This window comes from Temnothorax longispinosus, chromosome 3 (genome assembly GCF_030848805.1).
Source record: "Temnothorax longispinosus isolate EJ_2023e chromosome 3, Tlon_JGU_v1, whole genome shotgun sequence".
NCBI classification, from domain to species: Eukaryota; Metazoa; Arthropoda; class Insecta; order Hymenoptera; family Formicidae; genus Temnothorax; species Temnothorax longispinosus.
This window is the reverse complement of record NC_092360.1, coordinates 20,442,510-20,456,356: the sequence shown is the minus strand read 5'-3', so window position 1 is coordinate 20,456,356 and position 13,847 is coordinate 20,442,510. Positions and strand designations below refer to the sequence as shown.

Sequence of the window (13,847 nt, the reverse complement as noted above, 5' to 3'; positions counted from 1 at the left end):
TTACTTTTTTTTTTTTTTTAATTTATTATAATATTTAAATCAATTTTATACTCTTTCTCTTTTTTCGTGTTTTTTTAACGTTGACAAATTAGGTATTTTAAATATACACTAAAATGTTATTTTCTCTGCGCGCTCGTAAAACAGTCGAAATATTTAATAAATAACAAAAACTACTATACAAAGAAAAATAAAAAATTTATAATAAAATATTTGCTGCCTGATAATCACACACAAAAACATGTAATAATAAATTCTAAGAATATCATATCATAATTACGATATAATAAGAATAAAGATTGCTTTATCTATGAAAATTTTGAATTTGTATTGTTTTATATTAATAATTAATATCGTAATTTTTGTTAATCGCATAAGTTAAAACTTGTCTATATAATGAGTGTTATTTGATGCTTTGCAGGTTCTGAAATACGAAGAAATTTCCTGAACAACGACAGTCGTCTGCCCCACGTACGTGTCGTGAATACTAATGATACCGTTCCTCTCGTATAATAAGCACGAAAGCGTATATTTATAGACGATGCTGCGCAATGATTTCTTCTCTTTTACGCCCTAGACACGCAACTTCTTAATTTTTTTCACAAACATTCAGCAACGGTGATAACGGTACGTAATTTTTCTGAAAAAAACTGGAGGAAATAAACGGAGAGAAGGAATAACTCGTATCTACGAATAAACGACGAAAGAAAAAGAGACGCACGGAAGCTCACGCTTGATGACGCGAGGAGAGAATGCAAACTGAAGGAAAAATGTCGTGAATTACGGCATAAAGTTTAAACGCGGTGCTATCGCGTGGTTATTTTCGTTGGCGTTTCGCGACACTGTTCGCGAGATGTCGAGGAGAGGGAACAGTCGGAGGCGCCGCGATGGCAATTCCCTCGTAAGAAAAACATGCAAATTAAACGACACTGCCGATCCAAGTCTGAAGATTTTGACGCGTAAGGCCGTTTGGCGGATGTCAGACGGTTGTAAAAGTACAGCACGTGTAATAAAAGTTGGTGAATGAATTAAAAGACGAGGACTCTCTGGAGTTCTGGATCGATCGATTCCACCGAGAATTTTTACGCAACGATTTTTCGCACATCAAACGATTCTCTCGTCACGTTACGCAGTAAAATTTTTCTATATAAAAACTATAGGTATGCGTGTCTGTGTTTAATTTCGCCGAGAGAGGGATTTTTCAGCATATTATCACGTCGCGTCGCGTTTGCAACGTTTCGCGAGTGTGGCGCAATGAAACTTGTCGCCGCTGTAACAACCGCAGTCGACGCAAACAACAATACGTATGAACATTGCGGAAGAAGAAAGTTGGCAGAATCCGCCGCGGCGAAAGAAAGCCTTGGCCGATGTTGGTCACGACGACGGGGAGAAAAAAACCGGACGTTCTTCATTCTCGCAGAAGTAATTCGGTTTTCGACCGTGCGGTTCGCGGTTTATGCGGCAGATGCAGATGCGAAATGATGAGGGAGAAAATGGCTTTATATACAGAAACTGGACATTAATCTAAAGGCTTTATTGAACGGAAGATTCGTTGGATTACTATAATTTCGAATTAAGGATCATAGAATTTATACTTCTCTTTCGGCAACTGTTTAGAATCATTAAAGCATTGTGTAAGATAATTGTATACATAGAAAGAGATTTGCCTAATAAGATTTCAAATCCACGGCGCACGCAACAGAAATGTCGATTTATTTGCTGAAAACGTCACGCGCAGAAATACCTAACGTGTAACTTCGCTACTTTTCTTTTCGACGGAGCTTTTGCAGTTATACATTAGCACCGCGAATGAATCCCGCACGTATATTTTTGTCGGTAAACGCCTACTAATTAATTATGAATCGCATTGTACTTCCCGACCGTGCGAAGTGAATTTAACGCGAGTTAGTTCCAGGTTTATCTGCACGGCTTTCCTGTAAAGCGGCGATTTTTATAGCTCCATATTTACGTATGTGCGAACATGACGAAGTAGCACGACGAGAAGATACACCTTACAGCGGAGAGAATGTCCATGACGCTAAACCATGATAATGATAATGGAACAAGTGAATAATTTCAAAGAAACGTAAATGACCGCAAGACAATTTTATGACTTCATAACATGGCATGCGAGTTTATGTGGAAACAATAAGTTAAGAGGTAAAAGCATGCGGCAGGAAAAATTATACTGGTGCGCTAATCGAAAGACAGCGGAATAATTTTCTTACAATCAAACAGAAGAACGGACGTACCCTGAAACGAGTACAAAGCACCATATACGGAATGTAGGACGAGAGAAGCAAACGTAAAACAAAGAATCGTTTCAAGATCCTTTTTTCGTAAAAAAAATTGCAATAAAAAATTCTTACAGAACACAGAAGTATTGTGTATATTAAAAAAATTGCTTGGAGTTTAGACAATGGAAGAAGCTGAGCGTTTTTATTATATTCGGAGATTGACGTGGTAATCATGGATTTCACCGGCCATTTTTCATCTAAAAAATCCGTGGATTTTCAGGCTCGATAACTGTATTATCGAAATTTTCCGTGCCAATAACACGCAGAGTGATCAATAAGCTGCAAACTATCTATCAAATCGTATATCAACACGTCTATCAAAACCTAAATTTAGAAGTTCAAATCGAAAGGAATTCTAAATCACTTTAAATAAAATTATTTAATTATCTAACTTATCTATCTAAAAGACTTAATTTATACGGGATTACTGTCAAAATTTGCAAACATATATTATTAAAATTTTAGTATTCCACGGTTTTATATACGATATATTGATTTTTCTGCCCTATTAAACGATAACCTTCGAAGCCGGTTCAGTCATAGTATTATTAGTCTCTCACAAGCAAAAAGACTTGAACCTTTCTCTCTTTCTCTTCATGCTTCTGAAAGATCCTAAGTTCAAAAGCGCCGATTACTGTAATTTACTGGGCAATCCACAGGTGCGCTTTTGTTGGTGCTTCTCCTTTTTTAGAAACTGCTTTAGCGTAATCTACAGCCGAATTTCTTGGAAGGCTACTTTTGTGCTCGATATGTGATTGCTGATCGTAACACGCGATCATCGTTAACACATTAAATCACACATGATCGCGTGACGCACATATGTTTGAAAATTGTCATAAATTCTACATTCTTATCAGATTATTCTTTCCTTTATTGCTTTGTGTTTTGATTCAAAAAGCAGAGCAGACACATATTCTATACATATTTTTATCAAAAAGGTAGTTATTAAATTATAAAGAGTAGTATGCTAAATTACATAGCTTTTATATTTTAAAGTTTTTTTTCATAAAATATCGGAAAAATTAAAAATGCTAAAATACTGTGCTTTTACATAAACACATTAAAAGAATTCACTAAAAAAAATATATTCAAAACTTAAAATAAAAACTTATTACGTCATATATGCACTTGGAGAAGCGTTTCGCTGTTTGTTCTAGAGAGTAAATTATTGAAATATATATACATTTTTTTTTCAAAGAGTTCAAAAGTTTATTTTTACATTTTATATGATACTATTAAAGCTCCAGGCATCAACCCGCACATTTTTTCAAAGGGACACCTGCATATAAAGTATCGAATGTTACCGAGCTTCAGGCATTGCGCTTGCGGTCATCGGGGAAAAACTTGTCTGACTGGTCATGCATAAAATACATCCAGTCTATTGACACGAGGACCAACAAGAGCGAAGCACTTGGAAGAGCACGAGATTGCGGTGAAACGTACAAACCTTTAATAAATTATCTTTTTCTGATATCATTGCAGCGCGGAATTTACATAACATGAACTACACGTCTCCTTACAGCTTCCTGTTCTAATAAAAAAAAACAGGTTCAGGTTTTGTATATTTATAAGTAATGCATGAAATATCTGCTAAACAAGGCTTATGTATTAGTTCGCGAGTTAATATTCATTCATAAGATCATATAATGCAACACGATGATTTAATTCGCGTGTTATGCGGTGCCGCAATAATATAGATATGGAAAGAATGCATAGTAGTATGCCACGACAAACTAATTACGACTAATTATATAATAAACACGGAAAGGGAACGCTGTCACGGCATAGTTGGCTCCGACTGATGGTTGGCCGCTCAACTTCGTGCGAAACAGGTCAAACAGGTGCGACAGAAGGCCTGGTGAGTGTATGCTACATTTAAATAAATATCTAACCAGTCCCAAGATAAACTTTCATGCGAGTTGACAGTTCGACGGCAGACTAACTCGACATGTATTTTTTCTATGCGTGTAGTGTGTACGCACTCACGATATAAAGTCTAAATTATTTCCTTACATATTCACATTGCAGTTATTATATACGTATGTTATTACATATATGTATATCTCGATAAACTCAAATGAAATAAAGATGATTAAAAATATCCTTTTACATTCGACACAATATTTCTGATGTAAACTTATTAACTTAAAAATATAGAAATAATTGCCAAGAAAAAATATATATTTTAAACAAATAAGTTATAAGCAACGAGACGTGTTCTTTAATATTGTTTATGTAAGGTAGTTTATACATACAAATCGTATACATATATGTTATGTATAAATATATATTAGATATATATTTTTTAAAACATTTAAAATTTCAATAATAAAATAAATAGAATTACGATAAAAACAATCAAATAAAAGTAATCTAATATCATATTTGACTTGTGTCATTTGAGTTTGAAGTGCCTGTCACAGTAGAGTCGTGATACAATGTTTTTTATTAGACCACTCGTACACACTCGACTATACGGTGACTACTTTACACCTTCGAGGCCACCAATGGAATGTTGTTACTCAGCGATGATAATACGGCTTGCTGATTATCGTGGAGCTCGAAGCCTCCTCCCAGGGTCGCTTAAGATTACGTCGTAATGATGCCCAGGCGGCGAACCGGTTACGGCCGGCCCCCGGACCCTAAGGCCCTGCCACTGCACTTATTTGGCCCCGGGACCGCCCTCCATCACTAAACCGATCCCGGAGCAGACGAAAATAAAAAGAAAAAGGCGCGAAGGAACCCACAAAAATTAACCACGCGCTCGCTCGCACCTGGTCCGAAGATGAAAACACGTAGTCAAACTGGCTCAAAACCCTTCACCGCAAGGAGAGACCTCGACAACTCTTATAGATGCTACTTCTACGGAATAATTTATCTACACGAAAGAAAGATCTATAAATAAAATAATCGTCATTGCAAAAATAGGCGAGCAAATATTGATGCGTTATAAATACAGCGTTATAAATAATTCAACGTGCTGCATGTAAATTTCGCTTAAAGAACTAATAACATCAATCACTGCTCAATACAACTGCCTTCACAGCACTCGGTGTTTAAATTAATGTTAACGTCGCGAATACAATGCGATAAATATTCGTGTCGATCCGCCCCCGCAATTTTTAATTCGTTCCATTACTCCGACGACAATAGACGACGGCTGCACGACGTATACGTTCCCAAAACTCCTTCCTCTCGATAACGCGTCGATTGTAAGGATCTCCGGCGCACAATACCGCCAGATAGTCGCGCGCTCCATTTTCAGGAAGATACAATACCCCCCCAGCTGCGCCAAAGGGGGCTGGACTTATAAATCCGACGATAAATCTATCACCGGCAAAAGCTGACCGATATCGTGCTTATGGCCGGTTGCCAGAGCCATCCCGCAAATCTTGTATTATACAGTCGCACGCAGGACATTCTCTTTCCTCCTCTATTTCGCATAGCTATACGTATACCCTGCCGGTCCAGCTCGTCTCTCCTCTTTCGCGAATGAGCGAGTCGTAAGAAACGATTTATTTCAGCGACGTTATTTTTTCTATTTGCTACTTCGTTATTTGCGGCCAGAAAGCGAAGCCCTTCGAGCGAATCTTCAAGGACGGGCGCTTCCTACATAAAAAAGTCCATAAATTCTCCGCGAGATATTCGACGCGCGCTTTCATATTTACACTCATATCTTATTATGCAAATAGCTGAATTCTACAGCGATCCATTATTAACGCGGAAAAATTAAAAAATTATATATGCGTATTTGCGTGGAGCAAATTTCATTAATTGAGTAAATTTTAATAAATTCTATTTATATTACCAACGAAGTTTGATTTAATCTTAGTAACGCGTAAATTTTCATTAATTTTGTTGTTTTGAATAATTTTATCCCCAAAGTTATTAAATGATTGCATAAGCACCGTAAAAGTTTCAATGTCCAACTTGTACTTCGTTAAGGGGATCCACTCTGCTAAATGAAACATTTGCGTGTCGGCAAATTGTATAACATTGTTAGTTACTTGGTGATGTCCACCTATATGATATTACAGGGCGTCACGCTCCCATAGGGGAAGGTAAATAGGCGGTGCTCCTGCAAACTATCGTCCAGTCGCCGTCAGTAATATGCGTGTAGATCGTCGAAGCAACATGTGCCGCACCATAATTTGTCGTTAACTTCTTTCATGCCTCTTCCTGCGGTGTGAAGCGTAGTCCGATCGAGGCGACGAACGGTTGTTATGACACAAACACCGAGATTCAAGGAAAATGTGGAAGCAGGAATTCCATACGTAAGAATTTTTCGACGTGTTAATAAGAGACTTGGATAAACAGATTACAGCAAATCGCTAACCGATAAATCTTCTGTACAAACGTCGCACGATGTTCAACGTACACGATATGAAAGCATCGTACATAGAGAATCCATTCCCAGTTCAAACTAAGATGCCTATCGTAACAACTAATCCTACCAAAATGAACATCATTATACCAGTCATCCCCGAATCCATGCGCAATATCATGGACCTCGTGCTGCTAGTGACAGGCGTTAGCCTAAATGCCTTCCTCGGTCTCTTCATCGCGTTAAATTCCACCATGTACAGTTCCACTAACTGCTACGTAGTGGGCCTGGTGTTTTCGAACGTCGTAATCCTGCTCGAACCACTTCAGCGAATAATTGAATGGATCTTCGATATACGCTTAGAGATGGACCTCGACTACGTATTTCTGATCAGCTTCGCCACGTCCATCCTGACGATAATTCTGCTGAATATCGAGGCGTACATTGTCATTTGTCAGAAAAATTCGCCCCTTCGCAAGTCGTTCTTAAAAATTTCGACAGCTATGAAAGGACTCTTATTCATATGGACAACGTGTATTATGGTGATAGCCATGGAATTACATTTGTATGACCATTTCGAGAGAGATGTCATGCACGACATCTACGTTTCATCCACCATTATGTTTCTCGTGTTCCCGTGTTTCATTTTTATTATGCTCGATTACTTTATCTTGTATGACCTGATAATATCGAAATCAATAAATGGAATGTGGCCAAGCAAAGATATCGAGCATTTTATTTTTCTGGGTAAGTGAACATTTCACTTTAATATTAATGCAAAGGTGACAATTATGTCAACGTTAATCTACAGATTTCTTATACTTTTTTCTTTATACTAAAACAACTTCTATGTTACGCAGTTGGTGTTAGTATGGGATTTTTTCTAACTATGATACCATATCGGATTACGAGATCCATGGGGTTCCTATCGAAATCTTACCATAACGACACAGTGATAGAGATAACTTATACGATGGTTAAAGTATACCCGATAATCCTACCAATAATATGTTTCGCAACATCAAAAGAGTTCCATCAAACACTTAAGGTTTGTAATATATCTACAAATATATTAATTCACAAAAATTAATAAAATTAATAAAAATTAAGAAAATTAATTAATATAAAATGAATAATTCTGGTATTTCAGATAATGCTACACTGTCAACGGCATGAAACTTCCGCCATAACATAAAAGCTATTGGGACAAAACAAGATATCAAAGTTAATGCAATTCCAAGTAATCTATCTAATCTTTTGATAATCTAATCTATCTTGTTGCGAATAAGAAATATTTACTTCGTCAGAAAATGATAAACAATTAAGAATTTTAATCGACTCGACTGGCTATCATCGTGTCATGATGATAGTAAGTAGATTAGAATTCTTAATTGTCTATCTCATTACATTTACTCGGCAAGGTTTATCCATACACACGTCACGTTTTTAGATACTTTATTATCTCTGAGAAGAACTTAAAATTTGCGCATGCGATAACCAAGCACATCCGCTCTCATGAGAGAGGAAAAAACGCGATGTGCAATCTGCACACAAATTTTCGAATTCACTGAGCTCTCTGTATGCAAATTAGTTTCCATTAAAATAAGCTTCTTCTTAAAAAATCAAGTATAGCGCGTACTTATAAACTGTGTACTTAATTATGAGATAAGAAAATATCGTATTTTGTTTTGCACGAATCATAACAGATATTATTTAATTAGGTATTAAGATACATAAGTAAGCCTTATATGGTCAGACGGGATCTTTGTGCCTAATAATATTATTGCTTGAAATTTATATACATTTTTCAACTCAGCAGATTACGCGCCGATTACTGTCGGTCGTAAAACGCAATCTCAAACTGTAGCTGGAATAATATAATCACATAATTAAATTGATAATCAATTTAATAAAACCGAAAATAAGCATCTTTAAAATCATTACATAAGATTGTTGATATTATTTAAATGAAAAGTTTTTGCCATCTAATTATGTATGCAATACTATCACATTTTCATGTAACATTTAAATTTTTAAGTATTATATAAAATTATAAATATATGTTTCATTTAAAACAATGATAATAAGTTAATTTTTAGAAACTTTTATTAAAAAGTTAAAACAAAACTTATACGGTTTATATATCAACGAGCAGCTCGTTGAATTAAGATTACATTCGGGTAAAAGGTATTTCCTCCACAAGCCATTCAGCTGTAACGCGCCACTTCCTTTCTAACGAGAAGTCGGTGTTTATCAAATCGAGGATAAAACTGAGTTTACAACCACCAAGCAGCCTGCCTGTCCCTTCGCGATTAGGAATTCCTCTCGTGACTCGTTTCGTATTCCTTCCCTCGCAATTTCACGACAAGATCTAAACAAGAAGGTATGCCAACGACGCGACGGTTATAAAGATTGAGCACGTGTATATTAAAACAGATAATGCAAGATTGCTGATAAAGATCCGTTTACACTTAAGTATTTATAGTATTTTGAATTTTAATCATCCTTTATAATTAACGTCTTAAAAAAAAAGCGTCTAGATCTAACTGTATCTTGTAATCTCACGGAATTATCCTGAGAAACTGTAAAAACTCGCGAATTGGTAAAACTTTTAATTACTCTTTCTTACTTTTAGCTATTCTACTTTCTAGAAAACGCCAAACTAAAAAGCAGAATAATTTTGTATAAACAAGTTTCTCACGAAAAGTTGCAAGAAAAATATTTGAAACAATGTAGTTTTCTCTCCCTACATAAATAATCTCTGTAAAATACGTTGCCAATATGCGAGATATATCCTATGTGTTGTCGGTGCGGAGAAAAGGAAAATCACGAAGAACCAGGAAATCGGTGAAGCAGAACGCTCAGACACAAACTTCCGGTTCGAAGAACGAACTAAGTTTACCTTTCCAAATACGTATATTTCTCAATTGAGTTTCATAAGGTTTAAGTTAAGTTCACTATTAAAAAAAAAAATTTGTATCTCATTAACACTTTAAAAAAATTGCTTTAAAAATATAATAAAAAAAAAATATTCAATAATACGATAAATTATTACGCTGTACAACGAACTTCTTACAGAAGTTATTGTCATAACTTCTAGAAAACAAGAAGAATCTGTTATATTTTCATATTTATATATTCATATTTTAAATACGACTTAAAACTGCCAATCACGTATCTATATTTATTTTTTTTTCAACTTTAGGATATTAAAAAGTGATTTTGCTTCTTATTTTCAGCAATTTTTCATTTTGTAACATTAATGTATCTTGATGCATATGTAGATACTGTAAAGAGGGTATATTCATTTTGTGTATACCTATATAACTTTTATGTAATATGTTTATAAGTAAAATATTGATAAAAATTCTAATGTCATCCGTTATTATTTAAAATACTGTTATTTAAAAACCAGATTGCAACAAAAAAAATAGAATAATACAGAGCCTTGCACAAGCTTAAAATCATTCGTCGTTGTTATTTTTGTAATAGAATTGAATACTACCTATTTATAGATAGTATATACAGACCAGCCTCTAACTTTCTTCATCGGTTTGCACCAAGCTAGAATTTGATTTACATTAATCTTTTCTTAGGCCTCGCGTCTAATTTACTCCTAAAAACATACGGTATTAAAAACATCGTTTTGTGCGATATTAAAAATGTTAGTGTAGGGAGTTTAAATTATAAGCACGTGCTCGCGTCCTTGCGGTCCAAATTTCGCAACACTGTTACGAGCGGTTTGCTCACGACGATGCATCAGCTTACATGGCTCTGCGTGGTTGGCGTTCTATAAATACATACCATGCACGGGCGATTTAAAAATGCAGTGACAGTAACACAGCCAGGGCCGTCTTGCAGCCGCATTAAAATATTTTTAGCCATCTCATTGTCTTAAAAGCTCGGAAATATGTAAAGGATTGTAAAGCAAACGGGCGAATGGCAAAGCGTGTTCTAGCTCGCAGCAAAAATCGAACTAGGATCACCGGAGACCGGTGTTACAGGTGTATGCATATGCATAAACGCATCGCTGCACCGTGCAGGGGGGACATGGGAAAGGCGATAGACGCCACGCTGTTTGCGGTAGCCATCAGCGGAACGGATGAATGCGAATCGAACGTAACATTCACCCGACGCGACGTGTGAATGAAGCGACCGTGTACCTAACGCGGATAGAAACTCCATTCAGGCTCGCTACTGGAAAAACCAGCGCGACTGTATCGATTGCGATCAACGCCGAGTTTGACGTAGGGGACCGACGAACACCCAAAGCTTTGTTCGACCGCTCGCTTGCACCCTTGTGTACCCGAAATATTCGCGCTTAATTATTAACTTTCCAGCGCGAGACGACCGTGTGCTCCTTTATTGCAGATACGCGCGACGATAATATAGTGCGATAAAAAAGTCGTCAAAGATAATTTTGGCAGCAGGCATACAGTATAACATAAATCTTCTTAAAAACAGCCTTTTTCTTCGAGGCAAATGACAACGATTATATCAGCATTTTGCGCACTATCACTGTGATCAACGTGTGAAATAAAAAAATCCAGTACCGGATGCTTCACCAAACGTATCGTGCAGAATTTATATGAAACATCCTCCCTCTCTCGACATAAATTAACGCGACCTTTATTTTCACGCTAGCTTATCCAAACACCGATAGACCCCGCGCTCCTGCATCCATCGTAGGGCAATGTTTTATCAAGTGCGGGTGCCTGAAAAGCCTCGAGAAATTTCTAGCGGGCGCAGCTGCCCCGAATAATGAGTTTGGAAATACGGTGTGCAAGCCTCGCGCGAAACTCTCGTCTTGACCCGCATGATAACAGATTGCAGTCCGCGTTGTATATTTTACCTCAAGAAAGTTAAATAGCTGTCGCTAAAAATAATTAACGCAGAGCTTTATATTATAAAAGTTAATTATAGTACAAATTTATGTATATTTTATAAATAAAATAATACATATTCACGAGTATTTGGTGGAATAAATAGGTAACAAGTGAAATGAATATATTCAGAAAACGATAAACATGAGTTTTCAGGATTGAAAAACATTTCAAGTAATATTCAGGTGCAAATATAAAAGAAGAGAGAGAAAGAATTGTACATTATCATATTCAGGCTTTATAGCCTTCGTCCAAGTTAAGTTTAGTAACCGTTATAGGTTCCGGAATCGTTTCTGTTGAGTAAAGTCTCACGAAGTTTTAATGAAATCATAACTGGGAGATCCCGCGCGAAGTTATGCTCTCTTCGACATATTGCTCCTTTTGGTGCTTACGCGCAGCCACAGACAAAATCAGAACTTTATACAAAATCCGTCAATATTCTTTATGAAAATAATTATATTGAAACTTTCATGAAAAGATGGCAAGAGTACAATGTTGATTATATTAATTTTACCATAATAAAGATATACAATATCAATACGAAATTAAAGTGTAGAGAAGTCTTTCCGATTCCTAAGATTAGTTAACGAGAAATCAGTAAAAATAACACGTGGATTAAAAATTATCGATCACACGATCATCGCGATAACAATTAAATTATTATGATCATCAAAACATAGCTTGAAATGTGTTAACAGCTAACTCGATGAAACTGGCTGACTCTGTCTTATACCGTTGTTAATTTCGTCACACGTGTTCTCATAATTGTATTCATGTTACGTATGTGTGTATGTGTGTATGTTCGCTCGGTTTTCTGCCGTTCATATCGATCGAGCAATCGCAAATAAATTATTTATGAATTCCCGTCCGAACGAATACACCATCGATTTTCATCGTTGACATTTCGCATGCCCATCACGCAGCGAAGATGATTAAAAGTCGGTTCCTCCGGGCATGATTATTTTTTTCCATTCCCTCGTACGATTTCGCGGTACAGCGATAAAGGTTAAAGCGTGATTGAATGTCATATAAAATAGCTTTACATTATGTATGTTATTATTTATTCAGCCACGATAACATAATTTGAAAGACGGTATGACTTATGGAATTAGGGGAAATTTATATTCGCTATACAAATTATTCTGTCATTTTGTTTAAAAAATCATTATATATATATTATATATATTTCAGTTTATGTTTTTATTTTATTATTACCATTAATATTTTAATTATTTCTTACTATTTCTTTCATTTTGGTTAAAATTTAAATCTCTACCGTGCATAACGCACCATTAATTTAAATCGCAGAATATCTATATTATATTTATATATTAAATGCACACTGTGCACAGTACAGGCGCGCTTCCCGACGAAACAACAGAATCAAGAAGCGCTTGAGTGTGCATTCAGTGGGAACTTACACGAAGAAATGAATGGATTTCTCTCACTCTCTTTCGTCGCTATCACGACTATATAAGAAGTCGATGTATGTCTTCGCCGGCGTGTGTTGGAACTGCGAAAGGAGTCTTTCTCTATAATAAGATGAGTAAGACAGGGGCTTTGTTAACGAAGAATCTTTTGAAGTTTCTGGTTATGTGCCACTGTGCAAACGCGAAACAAAGTAAATGTGCAACAAAAGAACTTCGCGATATCTCAGCAAGTACCGCAAAAAAAAAACGTGGATAATAAACTCACAAAAGAGGAAAGACACATATGTGTCTTTCTTCAACAAATGAGGAAAGACGCGTATGTTTATCTGAATTTAAGTAATTTTGCTTCGTCCCATTTAAAGTCTCTCGTTTTTGCGGAATTGCGCTGAAGAAAATCGACGCGTGTTAACGAGCGGTTAAATTTTTAAAGTCGCGCATCTCGTAAACCGGCAGTTTCACTCTCATCTAAGAACCATGCTCGACGATCAATGTACTATCATGTGACATCCCATGTATATATACCTACTGCCTGAGGCAATGCGTGGGTGGGCGTTTTGCGACGCGGCAACAGGACCGCGGAACGTCAGCATCTCTGTGCAAACACAGGATAGGTACAGAATGGAGCGCCCAGTACAAATTCTTCGGTTTAAAAAAATGTCCAGCATGAGTCAGACTCCGCTGTGGCGAACGGAAAGGATGCTGCGCGAATATTTCGACACACACGTCTATTTATACATGCGCCACGCTATAGTCATATGCAGCTGACTCGAAATTTCACTTATCATCACTAACGCATAAATTAATTTTAATCTTTCAGAGATACTTGATTAAAACCGAATAATTCTTACCAGGATTTGATTAATGCGTTTTTTAAAACTTATCGTGCGTTTAGTTGTATAAAAATAGTTAAATAAAC

The 13,847-nt window shown here is 36.3% G+C and overlaps 1 protein-coding gene across 1 annotated transcript; it reads left to right on the top strand.

Moving 5' to 3' along the window:
- The first annotated feature begins 6,363 nt into the window (after positions 1 to 6,363).
- LOC139810438 (uncharacterized) lies at positions 6,364 to 8,512 on the top strand. The gene is made up of 3 exons (XM_071773991.1): positions 6,364 to 7,365; positions 7,479 to 7,666; positions 7,769 to 8,512. Exons 1-3 carry the CDS (start codon positions 6,660 to 6,662, stop codon positions 7,811 to 7,813), a joined length of 939 nt encoding a protein of 312 aa, XP_071630092.1. The 5' UTR covers positions 6,364 to 6,659; the 3' UTR covers positions 7,814 to 8,512.
- The last annotated feature ends 5,335 nt before the right edge of the window (positions 8,513 to 13,847 follow it).

Bases quoted from the DNA above. Each gene is read 5' to 3' on its own strand.
- LOC139810438 (XM_071773991.1), top strand. From the start codon at position 6,660: ATGTTCAACGTACACGATATGAAAGCATCGTACATAGAGAATCCATTC. The intron at 7,366-7,478 runs GTAAGTGAACAT...TATGTTACGCAG, and splicing joins CGAGCATTTTATTTTTCTGG to TTGGTGTTAGTATGGGATTT. The intron at 7,667-7,768 runs GTTTGTAATATA...CTGGTATTTCAG, and splicing joins AGTTCCATCAAACACTTAAG to ATAATGCTACACTGTCAACG.